The sequence below is a fragment of the Hylaeus volcanicus genome, chromosome 2 (assembly GCF_026283585.1).
Source record: "Hylaeus volcanicus isolate JK05 chromosome 2, UHH_iyHylVolc1.0_haploid, whole genome shotgun sequence".
Classification (NCBI taxonomy): Eukaryota; Metazoa; Arthropoda; class Insecta; order Hymenoptera; family Colletidae; genus Hylaeus; species Hylaeus volcanicus.
Window position 1 is genome coordinate 18,733,908 of NC_071977.1, and position 25,958 is coordinate 18,759,865.

The 25,958-nt window shown below is 34.2% G+C and overlaps 1 protein-coding gene and 1 long non-coding RNA gene across 13 annotated transcripts in view; one reads left to right on the forward strand and one right to left on the reverse strand.

Moving 5' to 3' along the window:
• The window catches only part of LOC128873014 (titin), a 110,004-nt gene that overhangs the window by 59,538 nt on the left and 24,508 nt on the right, over positions 1–25,958 (reverse strand). For 10 of the 12 annotated variants that reach the window (XR_008456293.1, XR_008456294.1, XR_008456292.1 and 7 more), the window contains one exon: positions 18,261–18,458. The exons of the other annotated variants lie outside the window; for them this stretch is intronic. Coding sequence is in view for 7 of the 10 variants with exons in the window: in XM_054116287.1 (XP_053972262.1) it covers positions 18,261–18,458 (198 nt within the window). In the remaining 3 variants the exon portion in view is untranslated. The remainder of the gene's footprint in view (positions 1–18,260; positions 18,459–25,958) is intronic. 12 annotated transcript variants of the gene reach the window in all.
• On the forward strand, positions 1,972–5,249 carry LOC128873020 (uncharacterized). Its single transcript, XR_008456298.1, has 4 exons — positions 1,972–2,125; positions 2,516–2,612; positions 3,666–3,925; positions 4,657–5,249. It is a non-coding gene; the product is annotated as an uncharacterized LOC128873020 (long non-coding RNA).

A 25,958-nucleotide genomic window follows, 5' to 3' on the forward strand; every position in this document is an offset into this window, starting at 1 on the left:
CGAAATACCACGCGTAGGAGGATCGATTCCACCTTTGAGACCACGACGATTGTTAATTTCCGCATTTTTTTTTAACGTGAAAATAGCCACCGACGTTTGCTGCCGCGTAAACACGTCGACGGGTTAACGAACGAATAGATGGACAAGGAGTCAGTGAGATGAATTGTACGAAAACCGGTATCGAACCGCGATCGATGACTACTGGATAATTATTCCGATATACGATGAGTCGGAGATATTGCTGCGTTGGTGAAGAGTTGTTTGTTTCTTACGTGCGTCAAATCAGCAACCATTCATACCTATGTTTGAAGATCTCATGATTATTCTTCGTTCGTATAAATTACGAGGAATAATTACGACATTTCACGCCTTGAATGAAGAAACGTGTGCACTAGTTTGAGTCATAACTCAAATATTAGATTATATAGTAAATAATAACATATGTGAGTTGATTTTATTTTTTTAATTGTTTCTATAATATAGCTGCATTAACCACTGCAATGGATCATAAATAATTTAGCAAACACAAATTTTATTAATTATAATCTTCTTATTTTTATAAATTTATAAGAACTCAATAACAATTGTTTAAATAAATTGTAGTTGTGTCCATGGTTTATATGTAATTTGACACTTGCCTGCTTGTATAAAATTCCGTATACTGCGAAGGACCTAATGTATATTATACCTATACCAATGTATATTATTTTAAACACTAACACTTGTATTGACTGTCTGGATGCTGAATTTAATTTCTTAATTCACTAAAATCAATTACAATTTTATTTTCGTATTTCGAACTGTAAATATTTGTTGGATAACGATTTCCAATTGCTTGGTACTTTAATAATAAATTTAACGATAACGTTGTCGCCTTTCAAATCGTAAATGCAGCAATGAAAACACTTTCAGGCATCGAAAAACAAGAGTTGCAACGCCTTTAGGTACATTTAACGGTGCATTTAAAATTAATTAGGGGGTTCTTTGTAAACAGGGTCCGCTCAGTAAGCGCTATCCATTCACGCGTAAACGTCAATGATTTCTAATTAAATGCATCGTTGATTGTACAAACGACCAGTAATTGTGACAAGTCCCGCAGCATGTCAAGCACGATTCAATCCGACTGGGACAGATTTAATGCGACGCGACAGTATTGATAACCGGTTTCAATCACTGCGATCATTTGTTGATTGGTTATACAGTATACACACTCATCAAACAAGAAATAAAAAAAAGAATGATAATATGAAAAAAATGAGTGAAGTTGTGTATGATATAAACAAGGATAGTTATTTTATATTAATATTTTGATCGATCGACGAGTTACCAAATAAATTTAAAAGATACAACAATTATTTATTTGTATAAAACACTGCAGTTGATATCACCTTTATGGAGAAAGAAATAATAATAAAATACTTACTTAGGACTTGTTAAAAATGTTAAACTAGATTACGTTCAAACAATTAAATAGTATCTCAAAGAAAGTCAAATTGTAAACATTGTTTGCAGCATAATACCAATAGCAGCAGATATAGGCAAATAACAAAATTTCTTTTATATACATATATCACAATTTAATTGAATTTTTAATTTAATAATGTGGACAAATGTTTAATGTGTACAATCAAAATAATGAAAGATATAATATATACATACTTGCTGCAATAAGAGAGAAAAGATTGCAAATATTGATGAATAAGTGCACAAAAAATATAAAGTGTTAGAAATTTCAAAACAGATAGGAATTAATTAATTAGCAGCGCTCACATGTTCTCGATATCCTAACTAACGAGGAAGCATTTCAAAATAGACATCGAAAAATGAACACTCAGTCACGTGGTTGGCAGACATCGTTAAAAATATAACGCTCATATAAACTTCAATCTTCTTCTGGTCTAACGTTTCAATCGACCATAACGTTATAAAAACTGAGAGAATAAAACCTACATCGACAACTTTTTAAAATCATTGTTTTAACTGATTCGTGGCAGGAATCATTTTGTTTGTCAGTATCTAAGGATTAATTCGTCCACATTTAAAAGTATAATATTCAACTTCTTTCTGCTTCGGAGACGAAGAAATGGAAATATACGTGGAAAGCCTGCAATTCAAGTTATATAAGGTGGCTCTTAAACCGTAATTTATAAATGTTTGACCATGAGCATTTTTTTCTAACAGATCATGATATTATCCTGAATTGTAAATTATTTGGTAGTATGAAGCAACAAAATATTTATCCAATAAATATCGATTAACATTGATCTACTATTAATCGATATTATCAAATAATGTACAGAACAATTTCAGTTATTTTTTATATAACAAGAGTAAAAAGAGAAGATAAGATTAATTTGAAGTTTTACTTATAATTTAATTGAATATTTCATTTAATTTTAAATTTACTTCAAAATATAATTGAATTTAACGTGAAATTCTGAATTTAATTTGAACTTAATTTAAAATAAGAATTTTAATTGTTTCTGGTTGGTCTGTTCTTAATTCGACTATCCAGACGACTGAACCTTTATTAGCCTACTGAACGTGCCTGTTAACGGTGTATGGAGTAATATTTTTCACCCGTGGAACGTTCCAGAGCGAAGAACACGTAGGTAAGTACGTAAATCGCGAGTAGCCGCGAAATTTTATTACTCACAAACGACATTGGTACTCCTTCAGTGGTGACATCACATCCCTCCTCGTACTAGCGAGTTTATTTGTAGCGAATCGCCGTCGCGTCATTCTAAATCCTTCGTTTACGCGCGATCGCCACTCTCTCAGGAAAATTCTATCCACGTCGCCCACATAGACAGTCTTTCCGTCGTTCGAGTTCGAGTTCGAGCGTCGCGACACTTCGCCTTGATCTTAAAGATCAAATTTCAGAATAAATAAAAGTACGTCCTGGTGGAAATAAAAAAATATTCTGAAACTTTCTTTGCTTGAGAAATAATTTCACCTCTCTTCCATACTTCAATAACTTTAAAGATGAATTATTTTTTTAAAAATATTTAACAATTGTGTAATGGTGGTTGGTGTTGCTATATTGAATCATTAAAAGTTTATTTATGAATTTCTTGTCAACAATTTTAGGGGTTGTTTTAAATAATTTGAAAACTAGACAACGTATCTTTTTAGAAATTTTCTTAGAATAATAGATGACCGATAAAACATTTATATGAAAGAAATTATATTTTTCTTAGAAACTCAGATAAAATGAAATTAAAATTAGTTATAGGAATCCTTGACATTTGAGAGTATAATATACTTAATCAGTAAAAATAATATAAATATTATCGACCTTTCAATTAGATTCCATTAGAATATGTATACAATTTATGATGCATGTTTAAATTAATACATATCAACCTAAAATTAGCATCATATCGAAATCTGTTTAATTATATAATTACCAATATATGAATTTCTCCTTAACAATTTTAAACCTCTTTTGAAAAAGATTTAATGTGGAGAATCGAAAAGGTTTATGTTGCTTCCACTCAACTATGACTAAGCATATATTCAAACTATAGATATCCATTAAATTACAAACTTTATAATTATATATTAATAATAAATGTCTTAGTTTTAAAAGTATAAGTGGTATCCATTTCCTCAGAGGTTTTATAGAATTTCAGTCATTGTTTATGTTCGTTTCCTGTTTGCAGTCACAGTCGTCGATGGTATTGACTCGAGACGCAATTGAATTTAACCGAATTGAGATAATTAATACTTGACGGGATAGCGAACAGAGGCGGAAGATAAATCCTGATAAATTAAAAGCCTCGAAAAGTGGAGGAGCAATGGTAGGCGAGCGTCGACCGTGGATAGCTGTACAAAGGATTTACGATCCTGCTGCTCCTCTTGCTTATTAACCGGCTCGAGCGGAACCCTAATTACGCTTACGGTGCAAGCGCGTAATTATACTGTATGTTTCTTCACGCCTCGAAATTAGATACAACGATTTAGGGAAAAACGCGATGCCTGCTGAAGCAAAAATTAATGAGTCGCGCACGGTTATTTTCTACCGGTCGCTAATTTTTCCTCTAGCATTAGAAATTGCGTTGAAAGTGACACAATTTGCATTGTGTTTAAGTTTCTCATACCAAAAAGACTTTACCTGGTACGAGGTACAGTGTGATTCATCTGTAATCGAATTTTTAATAGAATACAAATTTATTTGATTCTCTAGTTATTTATAATACTATTTCATTACATATATAAATAATATTGAATTTGTGTATGAAATAGAATATATACAAAAAATAATATACAGTTAGTTCCATAAGTATTGAATGTTCGTTAAAGTAATTTATCTAAATTGTTTTTTGTAGTTTGGTTTGCCCGAGCGCGGTGGAAAGTGTTAATATAATTTGTTGGCATTGAGGACCACTTATCAAAAACAAAAGTAATTACATATTAAAATGCTTCCAATGTATATAAACATGATGTCAATATATATAGACACTGCAAAACCCATATACCTTTATAGTATTTAAAAAGTAACATTTAAACAGTACAACTACCTTAATTAATTACTCACATCGTTTAAGCCTCTAAAAATGGAAACCTCGATAAGAAGAATCCACGATGAAACAAAATAATTTCCATTTCCCATTGACATCGACTTATCGAAGCCTCCCTATATATCTTTCGCAGGTCCCCCGAAAAAGCAGGCGGAATGAAAGCGACGACGGATTTCCGGAGCACCCGGGGATGCTTCTAAATCTAAATGTGAGCTCGCAAGCAAAATTGGAAAGAGAGAGATGAGAGACAGCCTAACCATTCTGGAGTAAGGAAGATAGATAGAAAGGGAGTGTAGAAACTAGAGAGATCGGTCCTGGGTTCGTCGACCCCCCAGTTGGGCCACAGAAAGACGAGTTATGCTTCCATTTTCATCTTTGGCAGCCTGCCAAAGTTTCGTCTGGACCGATCTCATCTCTTCTCCCACTGGCATCAGTCAACGACAGTATTTTTTTTCCATCTGTCTCCACGTCAAGATCTCAGGTTATAGAGGTATACACGTGAATAATCAAAAGGGGTATCACGAAATCTGATTCGCCGTAGAGCAGAAACCTGGCTTTAACTTTTAATTGGAGCTTTGCTAGCTCTTGAGGTCCATAAACTATTACTTGAAGAAAATAGTAATACATGGAAAATGTGTGTTAGTGTTTCTCTCTTGGAAATTAAGATTCAAATATTTGTTAAATTTGTTTTTATTCTTCAATAAGGATAATACGTTTCAATTTGAGTAACCAGATGCATAGTTATAATACATATTAGACTAGCAGTTAATGTCATTTCATTATCTATTTTGTAATTGTTAATGTTTCAAAGAGTGTTCTCTTCCATTCTGCTTATGTCGTTTAGAATTTCTTTGAAAAGAAAAGAGATACAAAATGTGTTACTGTCCTGGCCAAAGACGAGCAACTTTTTAATAAATTTTTAATATACAGAATAACACAACACATGATAGTTTGCATTAAATGCTTTCACTCCACAGGTAAGTTTCCTTATATATCCTTTATTTTGGTTCATCTTTCTTTGCTACTATTTTATACTATTCTTTCTATTCTTTCTATTTTTAATTAACGGTATACTGGCTAGTTTATAAGGTCTTCAAACAAAATGAGAAACTACAAAAAGAGACTTTTACCATATAATAATTAATTTTCATAATAAATACATAATTTCTAACACAACAATTTATAATTGTTATAGTAGTACAATAACTCGAACCTGAGTGAAAACGTCTGAATAACTATACGTCTATTCGCGTGGCTTGGAAAAAGATCGTTATAATGAACAAACTCATTACATAATATAGTATTAATGTAGTGGAGTACGTATATATGTATTTGAAGGGCTCAAGTGTACTATTAAAACTCGTTTGATTCGAGCAAAGATCCCGTCCGCGATGGATAATTCAGCCACTAAATAATCGTAATCACCAGCTACTTGTTGAACGTCAAGAACAACGCAACCCCTGCTTCATCATACACCGCAAGGTCGCTACTACTTTGCACGCGAGTCCCTTACGAAAACATGAAAAATCAGGGGAATGAAAGAGAAGATGGATAACTATCGTCTCATTTTATTTGTTTAACGACTTTATTCGCTATATTGAAAAAAAGAATAAAATATACGGAAGAGAATTGTATTAGGTATATTATATGTATCAAAGCAGGGAAAAAGACTGAGGTTCAAAGAATAGGATTGTTTTACAACCTAACGTTAATCATTTCATATTCATAGGATGCTGGCATGTACAAGGACATTGTTACAAGAAATATTGCAATTTATAGATGTAAGGCTAGGAGGTAAAGTTGAACGAATGAGGCTGTTATATAATCTAATTCATCATTCTAAATATTATTATTTATAAAATATAATAACAAGAGTTATAACGAGTCTCAAATATATATAATCATCTATACTTTCATTTAAAATAAATAAATCGCAGATGTTTCGTATCACTTGTGTTTCACAAAAAAATGATTCATACCACTTGTGTTTGATTAACACTAAATCTACCACAGCAGGTCACATGACCGTTTTCAAACTTTTGTATACAGTTATTGCGTGCAATATGAAATGGGCAATGGTCCGTGAAATCCAACATGGATCATCGCGGAAAACGTGTGCTTTTTATTCGCGAATCTTGTCACGCGCTCGATGGATAACGTTTGAGCAAATACGTGACACATATACACATATACACACACGTACAGAGGAGAGCGTTTCTCCATGAACGCGCGAAGCTGTTCAACGAAGCTGGCACGAACTCCTCAACAAACCACCGCAATTTCTCTTAAAGGCGTTGGCATGCCAGCGGACACGACGAGCCGCTCAATCGAGATACCCTGCAGCGATACTATCGCGAAACGAGTTTTAATATCGCTGCTCGAATCGCGCGAAAAACTTACCAAAAACGTTAACGTTTCGCGGTCTACCTGCGGGAAACACTTTAGACTATGACGGATCCGAGGTAATCTTCTTGTTGCAGACGATGTTTTATGCTGATAAATGTGATAAAGAAGTAACGTAATTTTAGTGATAAATATTTGCTCATTAATTGTCAAGAGCCATCATCGATCACTTTTGTATCTGAGTTATCAAGGATTTTTGTGATAACTGAAGTAGGTTGCAGTTCGTATAAAATTAGGGGATTTTATATTATTAGTAGACTGTGGATTTTCTGCATTTATGATATAAACAAATATAATAAACACGTGCTAAGCATAACCAAAAGGTATGTGCACTTATACAAAATGAAATAACAATATGATTATATTAATTGTAGATCATTAATTGTATTCAATATACATTATGTATATTTTATGTATGTTTTGTATATTATTGTCCGTCATAAATACATAAAATCTGCAATTTAGTTATCAGTTCTTTACTTTTGCAATTATTTAAACAAAATTAAACAAAATTCACAGTTTTTAACAAGTTCGACAAAATTTTCATTCGTAAATCATTTTTTAATAATAAAATATCTAAATATATTTCACAGGTGTTCACATTACTCTACCCGCTCTCTGTAAACAGGTTGTTTCCCTACAGGTAGGCATCCTTTTAAGGGGTGAATCTACAGACCAGAGACAAACGAAGACGAAGTACAATCTGAATGATTGATTATCGATAATATCCACACAAAAATTAAGCTTACTTTTATTTCTGTTTTACACTTCACATATGTGTGTCATGGGTTTCCATTAAACAATCGAGCCGTTCACTGCACAAATCGATTAACTCCATCAGTCACATAAAAATTGCAACACCACTGACGATTATTTTTTGGCTATTCTTTTTTATTAGTTGTATATACCGTTATATGAAAGCTACATCTGTATTTGTGCATTCTACAATATTTCTTTGAATTTATACTATAAAAGGAATTTTAAAAAACAATGTACATTATTTCATCGCATTTCTCAACTTCTTGCTTTATGGAGTTAATCGACTTGTGCAATGGACGGTTCAATTATAAACCTAAATTCTGAAGATAAGGTTTCAAAGAATGTAAATCTGAATAGAATTCATAAATTCTGACAAGATTACGAATCAAGTATCACGACAAATGATCGATTATGTATCTCCCAATTATTTCTAAACAAAATGTTATTCTGACAGAAGTGTTCACGGATACTAGTGCAACAGTCATTGCGTTAAAGGGATGGACAATCGTTCTGTTTAAAAATCAAGTCAGAGTTTAACCGAATTCGCGCAGCCACGTTGAAACAGCTTGTCCCAATTTTAGGCCACCGAATATGGCCGTGCTCCGACGTACCGGTTGTTCCCATCGTTCTCGCAGGAGACACGCGCGTTTCGAGCAATACACGCGGCCTGCACGCGTCACTTCGCGAGACCGCGTGCAATCGCAGACTCCGTTGCAGAACTCACTTTCACTTCGAACCACCGCGGAATCCGTTTTCATTGTCAGCGACAGTCGACTCGTCGAAACGTTACCGTATTTTACACCCGCGACATGTCGACGCCGAAAACTTACGGAGTTCAAGGTTATCCCCTCCATCTGGGTAAGGGAATATTCCCTGATGGTGCTAGCGCGTGGCTTCATCGGTGAGAAAAGCAAGAGACTAGAGATATTATGTGTAAAAATTAATTCTGAGCCTTTAGATTCTATCGTTTGTAACTGTAGTTTAAATACAAATATTTACACGTCATTTTGTTAAACTATTAACTTTCTTAGTTCTCAATTTAATGTCTTTAACAATGAATTTATATACAGGGTGAGTCTTATAACGTGACGACCTCAAATAAATCGTAAGGTATTTGTTGTACGACAAAATGTTTCAAATAAAAGTTGCATGGTATCTAGGGGGACATACAGTGCTGTAATCTGTTTTTCATTACCTTACTTTTTTAATGAGATATTAGGGTTACCTTCAGTAACCCTCAGGACCCCCAGAATCCCCAGTTCAGGGAGGGATAGATTTTGACAAACGCTTCATAATGTAGGTCAAAGACCAACCACTACAGATCTCAATGAGGAGACATCTGTCAATGGTATCGATAACCCGGAAATCGTTCAAATTTCCAAAGCGTGACATAGATACGTTGCCCTGATTCTTGGACTTTTACGAAATCAAGAAAGTTTGCCTGCAATCGTAGAATACTCCATTTGCGTTGGATGTAATCCTTTATGGGCAACGTTTTGCAATCTCGTTTAGTATGATCTCTCTGCGATAGAGACTTACGAATTGCGACGTTTTTCTGTGGAAGTAAGGTAGAGGTCTATCTTGAAATGAATATAATCATATGAAGTTACAACTACGTACCTTTACTTAAAAAGAGACACGAAGATTTCTCGATTTGTTGCTTTTATAATTTAATTAATATTTGAAAGCATAGGAGATCAATTTTTGTTTTTCTCTTGAAAAATGCAGTGATTCATGTAATGAACTTAAATTTAATTTTCTCCTAACTTTAATTAAAATCAAATATCTGCAAACTACTGGTATATGTAAATTTAAATTTGTAACCAACTAGTTTTATTTTTTCTCAGATTCTTCAGTTGCAATTTTTCCCTAGAATGTTCGATTTTCTACGCTTGAGTGTCCATTTTTTTTTGAAGATTTTATATGAAGAATATTAAGAAAACAATTACATTTTTATAATAAAAGTATTTATATTTCGCATAGTATTTTAAATAAAATCTCTTAATGGAATTAGCTGCAACCCCTGATAAATTTAAATCTACTACTACTTAAGTAGATAGCTTAAGATTATTAAGATAGACTACTATTTACTCTATAAATCTACTGTTTCCGATTATTTTGAAATATACTATTCAATAAAATTTCAATCCCCATCATCCTCATCCTAAAAGAGACAACAAAATTAATTCCCCATCTATATTACATCCAAATGAAAAACCAAATCTCACAACCAACTTACATGATCCATTTTCTCCTCGGTGAGTTAACTACTGGTATCTCTACCTTACTAACATTTTGAACACCTAAATATTGAATTATTTCCTAGATTAAAAATAGGGGTAAATTAACGATGCATCGTTCGTTGGTTGCACGAACACGAAAGGTATTCTATCCGGAGTCGAGTTCGAAGATGCGGTACTTGAAGATGACTGTACCACCTCCACGGGGTCCCGTCTTTGGGGCGTCCACCTTATATTCGTAGTTTTCTTTTTTCCCTGGTCCCTTCGGAGGCAGGAGTCAGTGTCGTAAGGTCGTAGGTACGATATAGGCAGAGGCGCGGTGGAAGGATCACGCCCGTCGCGGTCGTCTCGTATAATACCGGTTTGTTAGATTACACGAGAACGTACAGGAGATCCATGCCACGGTAGATCCTCTTGGATCGACCTGCCCAGACCCAGCCTTTGTACGTCTAGTCTGCCTGGTTCTGTTTCTGATTACGTGGCCGTGACAACACGCGTTAATGGCGTCGATCGGTGCACGTATCTTGGCATCGATGGTGGCATAACTCGACAAATTAAATAAATAACATGGACCCAGGTTTTAATAAATATACAGTGAGTGTAGAATGTATTGGTACACCGATCAATTTCCCAAAAAACTTTTGTGTGAAATTGTAGTTTCTTAACTTATTTTTGTATAATCAATGATATTTTACATATTCTCGGAAATCTCTAAGATAGATATAGTCTAACCAACATTTACTAGTTAATGTAATTCGTGAAATTAACAAAAAAATGCGAAAAGTAGGTAAAAGTATAGAAGCAATAAGTATTTGTACGATTCTTATGACGAACCATTTACAGTAGAGTTTGTAACGTAAACACATTAGTTTATTGCTCCGTACGAATTAGAAAATATCGAATTTCCAGGAAAGTACTTTGAAAAATGGCTCTAATAGAGGAATTGAAGAAGATCCCACTTCGATTAACTAATAATTTAGTTAATTTAACGCTTAGAAGAGTTGCATTAATTATAAAATCAAAAGGACGAAGGAAATATTATATACTTGTAAATTAATGTAAATTTCTTTTTTTTTAAATCAAGTTTTAAAAATTAAACAGTTGTGCGAATACTTATTGTTTCAATTTCTATCCATTAATTGTTTTTCTTTTTGTTAATTTCGTAACTTACATAAATAGGTATTTTTTTGTACTCTATTCCAGAGATTTCCGAGAATATGTGGAATGTCATTGCTTATAAAAAATAAGTTAATAAATTACAATTTTACATAGTTTTTTTTTTAAATTGATTGGTGTACGAATACTTTCTACACCCACTGCATGTACTCTTTTAGAGGTGGTAAAATAACGTACTCTTCCCAACATAATCAAATGGAAAAACTTATTAACTAATCCTATCCCTTTCTTGTCCACCATACCATTTTCGATATGTCTACGTTAATTTTGTTTAATTAATGTTGTTGTTCAATATTCACTATGTGTTTTTCTTGTACAGATTATTATTTAAGGCTGTTCTTTTCATAACAGGTTTTCAATGCATTTTGTAAACGTATTGATGAACAAAACAATGGTCGATAAAGTTTAAATAGGATTACTCATAGTATTATTTATAGTACTATTGAATTATATGAATTGCTTGCAAGACAGCATTTTATTTTGAAATATGATGATATTTAGAATTTGCAATTAATGCTAATTAATGCTAAGTATACAACGTGAGATATCTCGCTTATAGTTGCTATTACAGGAAAAGCACAAATGATAAAAAATACTGCAAATTTTATTTATAACCTTTTTTAATCAATGCATACTTTCAATAAAACCATTAGTAACCGAGACAAATGAAATTCGATACGAACAATAGTTTTGCAGTGTATGGAGAGCGTATCCAATATCAACCATAAAATATGCAATATATTATCTATAGTTGGATTTACAGAATAAGTATATATAAGAAAAGTTGTTGAAAACTATATGTGGAAGCTATTTGGGTGTATTCAAGTTTTCGATAGTATCGATGCTAACCGAGATAAGTACAATTCAACTCGTACATCGTAACATTCTTTCAAGAAGAGGTAGCTGTATACACAGCGTGCATGCCCATTATCGAAATAGCAAGATGATTGGCGTCTAGCTTGTCGATGGGCGTGATGGATGTAGCCGGAGTTGCAATTTAAACGCGTCTGTTGGATGACTCCGTAAAACGACTGTCTTTATGTAACTTCTACGAACTAATGGATATAATTGTAAATAATAAATCTTGTTGGACGTAATGTGGTGACTCGTGATTGAATCGTTCTCATAGGGACGTTGTAACTTTCTATGAAAATTAATTTCTTGGTGACTGGTTAGTTGTCACATGATTGATGGTAATTATTAATATCGCATTGTACACTCTACTTATACTCGTAACAGAGATCTCGTCAGGATCATACATTTTTATATTTTAGAAACCATTAACAGTGAGTAGATACAATAACTTTACAAGAATATCTATTTTCAATTCGCTGTTTATATTTTTCAACCTTGTATATGTTTCATTTCTTCCTAATAAAATATGAACAGTATTCATACTTCTAAATAACGCACGCTTAATTCAAATAATATATTATTGAAATAAAAACAGAATATCGAATTTACATGAATAATTTCTATATATTATTCATTCTTTTGCACTCAAAGTATTTCCCACAGGCATCGACAAAGCTCGTTTCTCTCTGGACTACAAATATACTGCACTGAAGATCAAACTATTATAAATTAGTATCACGATTAAAGAGATTAATTGATATGAAAAAAAGTAATGGCTATTCGAAACAGCACGTAATACCTCATCACTAGTCCTCAATCCAAAAGGATCGAATAGATATGTCTACTTTTAGATCCTAAACAACAACGAAACGAACACAAACGATTTACGAATGTATCCAAAGAATGATGATCATTTTGCGACTAGAATAGATCTAGGAAACGCCGAGTTCCAGGATAAAGCAATTTGTAACCGCGGCATAAAATTACCCGATAATTTGTAAACCCTCTCAAGATTAATTAACGACCCTCGTGGATGTTAATTTGCGAACAGCCGCGCGACGAGTCGCCGTAAAACAATGAGTCATTATTTCGGTCCAAGGATCGCTAGGGAAACGTATTCGCTGGCGATGCAAATGAATATCCCCGAGACGCGCGACGTGTAACCGATAATGCTGTGATGTAACTGTAACCGGTAATACCGTGATGTAATGTATCAAACCAGTTGTATCGCTGTTATCGCGTGTTTCAACGATAAGATCGTGTGACGGGCACAAGCGCAGAGGAGGCATACTCCTCGCACGTCTTGTCGTCCGCTGTTTGTTAAATTACATCGGGGCGAAAGATCCTTGCATCGCCAGATAGAATCTCTATGAGCCGCGAGCGTACAAATCGCTCCAACGAAACAAATTGCTAAACTGCGAGATGCTAGGCGCGTCACGGACCATCCGCATCCGTGCATCGTCTGCGGCTAAACGCGCGAGACGTCTGCTGAGACGAGCTAGAAACGGCTCGTGATTGAGCTATTCTTATCACGGATGAACTGAGGAAGTCCCCTCGGTAGGAAGTGCTGGATAATGGGCAAATTTTAGAGGCCGTACAGTGAATTGGCAAAATCTGTTATTGCTTTGCACGGGGTTTTGCAAAAGGGGATTTAGGATTTTGTTTCGACAATAGTAACGAAATATATTGAGAGTACAAATTAGTTCGGTCCATTTTTTTTTGTAGTGAAAAATGCATTTATTTCGAGAACCAAATGAATTAACAGATTAATCAAAGTATTGTCCATCGCTGTTTACTACTTTTTCCCATCTCTCAGGCAATTTTCGAATTCCATCTCGAAAAAATATCTCGTCTTTTGAGACGATCCAAGTTACAAGCCAATTTTCGATTTCTGCGAAAGAAGTGTCACAAGGAGCAATCTCCGGCGAGTACGGCGGGTGCGGTAAAATATTCCACTTGAGCTTTTCCAAATAATTTTTCACAACTTTTGCGATATGAGGCATTATCATGAAGGAGAATGACTTTGTCATGTCTCTGATCGTATTCCGGTCGTTTTTGTCGTAATGCACGGGTCAAACGAATCAATTGCAGCCTATACCGATGGCCCGTAATGGAATCGCGACGTTGTAGCAGCTCATAGTATACAACACCCTTTTGATCCCACCAGATACACAGCAGGACCTTCGAACCATGAATATTCGGTTTTGGTGTTGATGTTGAGGTCAATGGCAATGATTGACCTGGCATAGCGTAGTATTTTTTCTTCTTGGGATTATCGTAGAATATCCATTTCTCATCCCTAGTCACAATCCGATGTAAAAAAACCCTTTCTTTGTTGCCTTTGAATCAGCTGCTCGCAAGTGAAAAATCGCCTTTCAATGTCTCTCGGTTTCAGTTCATACGCCACCCAATTGCCTTGGTTGTGAATCATTCCCATGGATTTATCGTACAGAAACTGCTTATTGGGTAATTCCCAATGATTCTGCAAGCTCCTCTTGAGTTTGACTCGGATCTTCATCGAGTAATGCCTCCAATTGATTGTCTTCGAATTTTTTTGGCTGTCCAGAGCGAGGCTTGTTTTCAACGCTAAAATCACCATTCTTACAGCGTCGAAACCATTCCCTACATGATTTATCAGTTGGAGCATTGTCACCGTAGACTTCAACAAGCATTCGATGTGCTTCAGTTGCACTTTTTTCCAATTAAAGCAGAAAACTAAAACCTCCCGGAAATGCTGCTTACTTAACACAAAATTTGACATGTTCAACAAAGTAAAAAACAGGGGTATTAAATGAAACTCAAAGCAATATAAACTGAATGTTATTGGCAGATATCTAACCTCTCAGAAACAATTGAAATCAGTTGTCACTATGAAATATTCATAAAAGCCAGAGCCATCTTTTGAAAACGGACCAAACTAAATTTGTGCTCCCAATATTTCGAAGGGTACTTAAGAGGGTATTCTAGTCTAGAAATTTCAAAAATCAATTTTCTTTTGCATTGTCTTCAAGTGTAGAACTTTAAAAATGTACGCGTCAAAGGATTTTGTCGGATTTGTGGAATTAATGAAATTAGGGACGTCCAAACAGAATGGTGTATAAGTGCACATATTTGGTAATATACCATACGTAAATGAATTATGTATATTTTTGAAATATAAAGAAATCTGTGTGCATGTTTAAAGAAAAATAAATTCAAAGGAATACCTGAAATTTGACGCTCTACTTAGAATACACCCTTAAATTACATACAATTTAAAATACAAATAATTTAATATTTACCATACCATTCGTGATATAATAGAAAAACGAGATTCTAAAGGTCCTTTTGGAAAACCTTTCGTATCGAATCGAAGAGGAATATGTGTCAATAGTTGATATAGTTCTCGAAGGGACGATACAACTAAAGGGGTAATCGAGTCTTCAAACCTTTAATAAATTATTTTTAAGATTATTATATATTCAAATAGTTACCTACAAATTTTCTGCTCATTTTCTAGTTTATCGAAAACTTCCTAAAAATGTCTTGTAACTATTTTAGTTTCGTTATTCGTCAATATAAATTTTAGAATGTATAATTGATGTTATATTAAAAATATTAAGAACGCAATTAACAAACACTTCTATTACGTGCGCTTTTATTGGGAAGTTAACGGTAAACCAATATCGAGTATACGATCTCCATGTTGAATTTTATTTATCTCGATTACTATCGATCCCATCGAAAACTTGTATAAACCAAAAAAGTTTCAAAATTCATTTCCCTATAATTTTTGTAATATACAAATTTTCTATAAACGAAATACTAAGTGCCATGCTGTATATTCTGTTTGTCATCGACCACACCCCATCACCTAACAAGAATATTGCGATGTGCACCTTTCATGTAATATACCTCAATTACTATCAATCCTATCAAAAACCTGTATAGACTAAAAAGTTTTCAAAATTTAATTTCCAATAACTTTTATTCTACACAAATGTGCCGTAAATGCAACACTAAACGTCATGTTGTATACTTTATGTCTGGCACCGATCACATCCCATCATGATGATATTCATCTCATTTCATTTATCTCGATCACTATCGATTCTACAAAAATCTGTATACATCTAGTTTCCAAATTTAATTCCAAACAACGTAAATTATAAAAACTCTCGCCATAACAGCAACAATAAGGGAGATATAGAACAGTTTATATTTAGAGTCTACTCAGAATCTTCTCTCCCAATAAAAGTTCCCTGTTTCTAGAAAGAGGGTGTGGTCAGAGTAGTCGCATATCTCAAAAATATTACAAACTAAAACCACCGTCTGAGCAATGTTACACCACACACCGAAGAGCAGAAATTTATCGGAGGCACGTTCGAGAAATAGACCGGTATGTTAAAGTGAAACGTATCCTATCGTTTTCATGTCGGTAGCCACATCGCCGGTCTAAGATGCATAATAACGACCATGCCCAAGGAGGATTACGTAATCCCGTCTCGATCTCGATGCACGTTGTCTCTCGTTAACGACAGAATCGTCCGGGCCGCGTCCAATTACTTTGGGGCCATAACGAACGCGAGATGGTTCCCTTGTTCATGGCGGCGCGATCTCGAACCAAGGGACCCGTAGCGGTTAAATTTATCCTTCGCGGAGTTTCGGTGAGCTCGTTTTGCTCGATGGATACCTAAAATGCCCACGGTTTCGAGAGGACTCGGAAATAGCTATGGACTCGGTGTGCCGACCGGCTCCCGAAATATCTAACACCATAGATTATGCTCGCGTGTAAACCGCGTGCAAATGCGCGCCGCACTCTACCTGACGAATGTTGGAACGATTAAATGTCTTCGAACGCTTCCTAAAACATATATCACACCCCCTGGGACGCTTCTTTGACAACTTTCACCGCGACGCTGATATATACTGTCTGTCGGTGGTCGATAGTTAACGCCTTGACGAACGGTCAGCCAGTTCTAAGGTATTTCTAATCTGCGTATGCCGAATGCGATACGGTTTACCTGTTTTCGAATAACAGGAAAAGGGTTGGGGTGATTGCTATGTATCTTGGAGACTGTCTTTGGAGTAGCCAGGTTTAAAACTAAACTCTTGACGAATATTAACACGTATGCGTATGTTTCCTTATTTACGAACGCAATACCTTTTAGAATTATAAAATATACAATATTAAAGTCACACAGTACATAGTATATATTATTATTATTATTATTAGCAAAACACTGGGGTGCTTGGCTTAGGGACCTCTATATATTCTACATTGCTTTTATACTTTATATAAAGTGAGTTATAAAAAATTTTTATTGTTGAAAATCAAAAATTTTAAATTCTTTCCTTTGAAAACTTTCTTTTTCTGTGCACGTTTTGAATAAAATTTATATTAACCAAGATATATGAAATGAAACGTGCATATAATAATGTCCTAGAAGGATGAGAAAACTGTGGCTACCTATGAAGTACAAGATATCTCGCATATTATTGCTTTTCGTGTATCGAGAGACTTCAATGCCAGCATAAACACGTTTAGGGACTAGGCGTACCGGAAAATCGAATTCACGAACTTTGCGTTTAACCGTTCTAAAAATAAGAGTGATATTAGCGCAACTTTGTGTAATTAGTTATTGTTATAACTATATCGACGTTGAACAGAGAAAAGTGGGGTCTTACTGACAAGCTGCAGATTCAGAGGATGAGTTGGACGATCGAGATAACTCGTATCGACACGTGTTTACACCTGTATTGAAGACTTTTAACGAAATCTAATTTTAAAACAACTTAAATGACAAAAATTTAATGAACATCAGTCATGAAACTAAAATAAACATTGTAATGCATTTGTTAATAAAATAAAATGTAGTAATTGAACATTTATCTATTTAGGAGACATAATAACATACGATAATAAATCTTTCATGCTTTAATGAAAAATTGACTGTATGTAATTACTGTCAATAAATGAAAATAAAATTATATGAAAATATTACGTATATACTTCAATGAAGAAATAATTACCCATAATAAAACGAATTATTATCATATAGTTTCAAGTATATTCTTGACATTACATAGAAAAAGTTTAAATAAAAAGTGATCAAGCTAACAAAACTGAATTTAAATTCAAGAAACATAAATACATTTTTCAGAAATAGCTGTAAAATATATTGTAATTATATAACTCTGTGGGTCTAGAAACTGTTCTTTGCCGATGGTTACTAAGGGAAGATGAGGTTCGAGAAACTCTGGTCTAAGCACAGGGAGATTAATAAGACATTAGGCGTCTACGATAAGGTACGATGCTTCTTACTTGAAGTAGAGCGATCACCAGGCGCGTTTCACCGCTCTGCACGGCTATGGTGCTTATGGTGGTCGTCGGAGTGGTGGTTTGTTGCGGTGCATTCTCGTTGCACACCACCACTGTTCGTGATTCCTTCTCAGGAGGTCCCTCGCCATTCTCCATCGTTTCCATCGAATCGTGCCCGTCCACCATTCTCGTGTTTCTCCTCTTTCGCGGGAAAACAGAATCGTTCGAGCTATCACCGTGGATCGATTTAGCGATCGCGCCTCGAATCATTAGACTCGTGGCTCAATACTCGCTGCTATTCTTGTTCATGAGCAATAACTACATTTGGAAGAGACTAATATTTTCTATCGACGAACAATGAGCTTTATCCAGAGATGGAGTAAAATGGTAAACTTTCATTGGTTTCAAATTTTGTTTCAACTTGTGTTTTTATTTTTATATGTATTTCTTTTTGTAATATTTTTATGATACGAATTTTTCACCGAATAATGTATTTTAGAAATGTATTATAAATGTAGAAAAACTAGTGAAAAGAAATCATTAATGAAATTTAAAATATGTTTATTAAAAGTATTTAATTACGTTTCGACTATGTTCCAACCCATCTTCGAAATGAACATTATATAATTAAATAAAGTATCAACTTGTGTGTAATAAATCAACAATGAAATAGAATTACCAAGCTCTTTTAAAATTCTTTGACACTACAAAAAAATATTTCGAGCGTCTATATAAGTCACCAGAAGATAAAAGTGATAATGTCACAATAAATCTCTGCTTTCCTAAAATTGTTTCACAAAAATTAATGTTGTTTTTTTCTTTATATTTTCGGACTAACCGTAATATTTTAAGATCGACTACGGACGCTGTATACAAATTCTGAAATTATCTGTTACGCAACTCCTCCTGCAAGTCTTTCGATAAATCATTGCCATTCCGTCAACCTCTATTTAAAAAACGATTTGTCTGACGTAAACGACGAAAGTTGTTTTTGAAAGTCTCTTAGAAACTCGATTTTAGATTATTGCGCTTCCTTCAAGTTTGAGATTTTGAGAAGATGCCCTCAAAATCGATCAAATTAATCCTTCCACTTTCCAAAAATTGTTTTCTATTACATAGAAATTTTAAGCAATTTTTGGGATCATCTTTGAAACTTATTAATATTATTTCTCTCTTAGTTCTTTTAAGGAAAAGATGTAAATTACAACTGTAGATAATTTTTTAAAAAGCTGACTGTTTTCAAAGAAATCTCCCAACTGCTTTGTTGATAAAAATACTCGAGTTTTACTGAATTCTGAATATTAAGACCAAAGAAATCCACCCTCATGACCCCTACACCATGATACGCTGAGGATTACACTTCCTACCCAGAATAACATTTGTTTACGAAAATTGGCAGAAATACCGTTAAAAATATGATCTTCTAATACATATATCAAACGTCTATATCAACCATTTAGTATCCTAACAAAAAAACACAGAAATCAGCATGTTTCTCGAAAAACATGGAACCCGACTCGAAATGCTAGTGAAATACGGAATTTAATTGGCGTCTCACCAAAAATTCGACCACTCGGAAGCACAGTGAACAAACGAAGGTTTAATGGTTCGCTTTTATCCGCGGTGAATTAATTTCGACGTTGATCAACGTTCCCCGCGTGCCTCAGCAGTGAGAAATCGAGCTATCACGCGGAAACATTGTGGGTAAAATTGATGCTCGCTATCGTTCCCTCTTCCTCGCAAGACAGCGCGAAGTGGAAGTTATGCTCTCCAGTTACCAACGCCGTCTTTACTGATTAACGTTATTTTTGGCGATTCGCCAAAGATCCGCTCCGTGCGAATTCCGCGGACGCGACGACGACGAATCGTTGCCGTGCAAACTACTCGAGCGAGCTGTTACGCGGCGTGGATAATTCTATCGATCTCTACTCGATCATTCGTTGCATCGGACCTGACGTAAAAGTGGGACAAAATTCTCATCTGGATGGAAATTTCGAACAACGAAGAAAACATGAATATAGGAAGAATACCAAGCTATGATATACAGGGTGCATCACAAATCAGTCCATGATTTTCAGGTAGTTTCGAAATCTGACGAAGAAATGTTTCAAATAAAACTCAATCAGTATTTAATTAGCAAAGAATGAAATTGAAATGGATTTATTGGAACCATGCATTTTGAACTCGATTGTTTTATAAGTGACATCGAAACGAATTCAACGACCTGCTATATTATAACTTTAATATGACGTTGAATTAAATAATCGTCGTGAACCAGGTACCATGATATTTGGATTACGTATTTCGACGATAACGTCGACGCGTCGCATTTAGACGAAAACAAACATACATAAACATTATAAGTATGGCATAATGTAGCACAGGGTGAATTCGTCTTAATGTCACCTTCATAACTATCAAGTTATTTCTCGTGCAACAGTAAAGCACAAAAATTAATTCCTCACAATTGCAAATTGACCATCGCTCTGTTTTATTCATGGTAACTGACTTCTTTTGTTTTATAATCGTTTTGATTTTTAACGAGAACATTCTTAATATATATAACGATATAGAAAATTGAAGGATTAAGTAACTACATGGAAAATGAGGGCTACGCCTAAACAATTGAAATAATATGAAAGAAACTGGGTTAATGTCTCAAGCGTTCAACACGAAGTATATGGTATCATTCACAATGACGTAGGTTATCAAATATCAAGTGCTCTTCTTAGAATATTTTCATGTCTACAAAGAACTTCATTTTGCTTCATTAATTGTACTGAATATAATGTAGATTAATTGTATGCTCTGCATAATTTTATTAAAGATAATAAATATTTAAGTACATTTATGTACATTGATGCCTGTAACAGACTACTGTATTTTGTTATTAAATTTGATTTATGTCCAACAAGTAATTATCTACGAAATTGACTCAGAGCCAGTAAATCATCATTGACTATCGAGTCATTAATTTCAGATGCAGTCCAAATGAATGTACTGCCTTATCGTTCCAGTTTAGATTACATTGTTTTAAAACAAGTAAACGTCGTGATTATCAACTTTGAACTTGTTTCATTGGTCGAAACAACGAATCACTCTGACAAACGATCGCACGAGTCTTATGATCAATTGAACATGGAAAGAGAAGAAATCGAGCAATAATCTCTGCGATACAAGGACAGGATGTGGTTTAATTAACTAGTGGTCAGTCCAAGCATTATTAATTACAATAATACACGTTTTGTCTTATAGTTCAGGTCTTCTTTGAAATACGAAAATAAAAGGGTTTCCTAAAAAGGCTTTAATATTTGTGAAATACACTTGAATGATACCAACTTTCACATTTAATTATCTAGAAATCAGTGTAACAATCAGATATATTCTACGCCATTTGTTTTAATAAAAAAAAATTCTAAGGCCCCTTTTAGAAAACCCTTTATGATCCAGAGCAATCATACATAGTTTACTCGAATCATAAGTCGAAACGTATACTATTCCAAACCATAATCCCTTACCAACTATCTGCATTCTTAATTTGATTTTTCAATTCGTAAGCATCGATTTCAATATTTTCGAAACTCTTTCATTCAAGAATATAGAGATCTGTTCAAATTTTCAAATGGATTATGAAAAAAAATGTTGTACAAATTCTTTCTCCAGTAGGCTGAGGAGACTAAAGCTAGAAAAAGTGGAATTTTTTCTGAATTTTAATATAAAATCGTAATATGGTTGTGAGATTCATTTGCACCTAATGCCGCTAATCTCCATGCACTTATACTTTATAGATATCTTTGTAAGGTGACGTCACCGACACGGACGAACGAATGGGAGGACAAAACCGGACTGACTGGTGGCGTTCTCCGAACGAGAGGTTCACCACACCGCGACCCACGATCGGAGACGATCTCGTGGAAAAAGGAGAAAAAAAACGTGAAAAATCGAGGGAGGCCGCGCGTGTACAGTCCACCAAAATCAAGGACCGTCTATGCGCCAGTGTTGGGCTGAATCTAATCCTTTAATGCGATTAGACTGCGGATTTTATGTATTTATGTATGAAATATGATAATATGAAATCTACGCACAAGACGTATGCAGAATGTATTTTATAAACTAATTGAATAATATTAATATTTTGTTTCGTATAGGTAGACAGTTTCATTGCAATTAGTAATCACTTGAATAAAGAAATCAAGAGTTATACTAATATAGAGCACCTATACAAAACATGTGCAGAATATATTTTATAAATTAATTGAGTTATATTGATATTTTATTCTACATGAGTATATACAATTCATGTACGTTTAGCACATATACAAAACATATACAGAGTATATTTGATAAATTAATGTAAACATATTAATATTTCTCTTAGTGTTAGTGCATACTTTTTCTTTGTATTTAGAATACACTTTTCATGTGTGTACAACAAATGTATAAAATTCAGAGCCTAATAATTAGTAGCCATGATTAATAAATGAAAGCACCTGTGTTTCCTCAATAATAGTGTTAGTGGTTGACAGTTAAATAGACAGGAAAAGAATCAACAACTACATTTACGTTACGATCCTATATGTGAGTTGCTCTTTTTCTCAAACTTGAAAAGCTGCTGCAACTAACACTATCATAATCACGATTAATGTATAATCAGATAGATTACTTTGAAAGGTTACAGGCTACTTTTTTGTTACTGATTTATAAATGTAGATCACGGCATGAAAAACCTAGGATACATGTACCCAGATCATGAACACTAGTTCATGTCTCTCTTATGCTTAAACGATGAATGTGGAATAATTCTGATATTGCTAAGATGGACAATAATCCATGTTCATGAATTTAGCTTGAAATCGCTTTCGTAATCTTACTTACAGATTCATTGTTTTGGTATCATTCATGAATATTCAACAGTTTCATAGAAGTTTTTACTTCAAAATTGAACATTTCCTCATTTATGATTCTCGCATAATTTGAGTGCTATATTAATTTTATTATACTAAAATGTCAACAACACTCGTTTGAGACGATGTCTTCATTGACAAAAACAAAACAGTAAGCTAACACAAAGATTGATCAGTTATAGCATTAATTAATGTAATAAAGGTCTTTCCAAAAAAGAACTTTAGAGTGTTCTTCATTAATAACAAAATATTCCGTGTGAACACTGAAGTTACAGGATCTATAACGTTTAATTGTGATGGAGTGTACTTCCATTCACATTAAAAAAATTAAATATATTCCATACCATCTGTATCCTATTAAAGAACAAAATTCTAAAGTCTCTCTTAACAAATCCTTTATATTTTCAACACATTCTGCACACGTTTGAAAAAATAACATATACCATAAATGCAAGAATCCGTAAACTAATGATTACATATTAATTTGGCAACTGTTAAGTGACTATTAGAAAAGTAATCTGAAATTAATCATCAGCCCAACTCTGGCACACGATACGCGAGTTCCACGCTTCGGAACCGTGTGTTCGTACGATGGTCATTGTAGTGGAACAATATACAGTATTATCAGTCGTATTATGTCAGACTAATTACATGTTATCTGGTAGCTGACAGGTCTGCTGGTAGAAACTGTTCGATCAACGGACAACACTCGCGTGTTTTAATACGCGCGCATTGATACGTTTCGTTTTTCGTCTTTAATTGAATGCGGGAAAACCAAACGGTACCGGTAACCTTGTCGAGCTTTCGTCTCAAGGCGTTTTCTTTCTCGCGATGGTGATAGTTTTCGCTCGATTCTTTTTTTTATACCGTTTTCAAGGGGAGGGATCAGATGAGCCTGCGAACAGTACACCCAAGGACAAGACGAAATTGAGGTCGAGAGAAAAACGCGACAAATTGGAAACGGCTCTTTGTACACAAGTATGCAGAATTCTTAATTCCAATACAAGTTTCGAGTAACGAAGGACAGATTAAAATCGTCTTATACGTGGTGATTAGTTGAATGAAAATTAGAAATTCTATCGTTAAATGAAATTATGTTTCATATTTCACCATGAGGGAGTGATTATTTAATCGAAGCACTGTTTGATGAAATCAAACTTTTTGTTACTATTCAAATAAAATTTAATCCACCTTTGTTAATTCATTCGAAATTTATGTGGATGGAAAACAGAAAAATTCACCCTTGGTTCTTTTATTTAACGAAATTGTAAACGTCTGAAAATATTAGCCTCTTGTTTACTCGGGTCTATTAAAAGTGAACTTCGTTACACTAATTCTCAATTGCTATTTTTATGTAAAATCACTACTCGATTCGTCGAGATGTATTAAAATAATGTAGAATAACGTGATAACGAATTTCTAAGAGTATTTTACGTATCATCTGTAGTAATCAATTCGATTATTATCAGACAATCACCTAAATCAATCCACGTTCAAGCAGTGACAACCGCAGCAGCAGCAACACTCGCGTGACACATGTCACAATCGCGTTAAATCACCAACCGATCAGTCGCAGACGCAAACCGGCCCGAGACTGAGCCGGGTTCGGGCTTAGTGAGCCTCGAACCATTTCGAATGCCGCCGAAGCCATTCGGCTACAGTCGACCATCGTCGAAAGCTCACGAGCGCGTCCGATAAGTTACCGCGAAAACCGACGACTACTCACGACACTCGAGTGTGATTGATAATGAGAATTATAAATCCGAATGAACGCTTTATGAATGAGACGTGGGATTAATCGAATTGCAAGAAACGATCGATAGAAATTGATTGTGGAACATGAAATAAAAGAAACGCTGGTCTCAAAAAACTATAGGCATAGAAGGCAAAGTACGAATGAAGTAGTGTATATTGGTTTGCTTGAATGAGAGATCAAATGTTGAACAAAATGTGACAATTGATAACTGAGAATTGATTATCAACTGTTAATTAAAATTGATATCTGTATTGTATAATTTTGAAGAATAATTATCTGTAGGAATAAGAATTGATCAGTCGTCAACTGTAACTGCAAACGAAATAGTGTACTTATATTAGTATCGTATTGCCTTGTTAAATTAATCCTACATTTAAATAAGAAAATCCTTGAATCTAGTACACCATTCACGGTATCCATTACAAATTACATAAATTATTATAATCTCATGAAGGATCATAAAGATAGATAATTTAATTGCCTACCAAAACTATCGGTTCTAGATCGATGTCCTATAACGATTTTCTATTCGTACTTTTAACAACTTTCTAACAAATTTAATTAGAATAAAATAGCTTAATAAACGTTAAAAGTTGTATTTCAAAATATTTTCGACAACAGCTGCAGTTTCTTTCAATAATTGTTAAAATTTCTTGAATAAACAAGGCATAGGTATAAGTAACTTTCTTTATAATTTAATTATAATTGCAATTAAATATAACAACACAAGATAACTATAATAGTTGAGTTGTTATAATTTAATTATAACTACAATCATAAATGTTTAGAGTCACTCTAATTGAAATCGTGGACTTCCCTTATCAGTCAGATTTCGACGAATTTCTTCCACTAAAACACTTTATTTACAAACGTAACGAGCAAGCCATGCATACATCAAATTTGTTACAACACATTACACAACTTAAATCGAAAACGCTGTTTTATTAATTTATTTAATCACTTACTGAGTTTGGTTTATTAGGATGAGGAGTAAGGTTTACGTTTATCGGTTTGTTATCCTTGCCATGCTTTGCGTCGTTG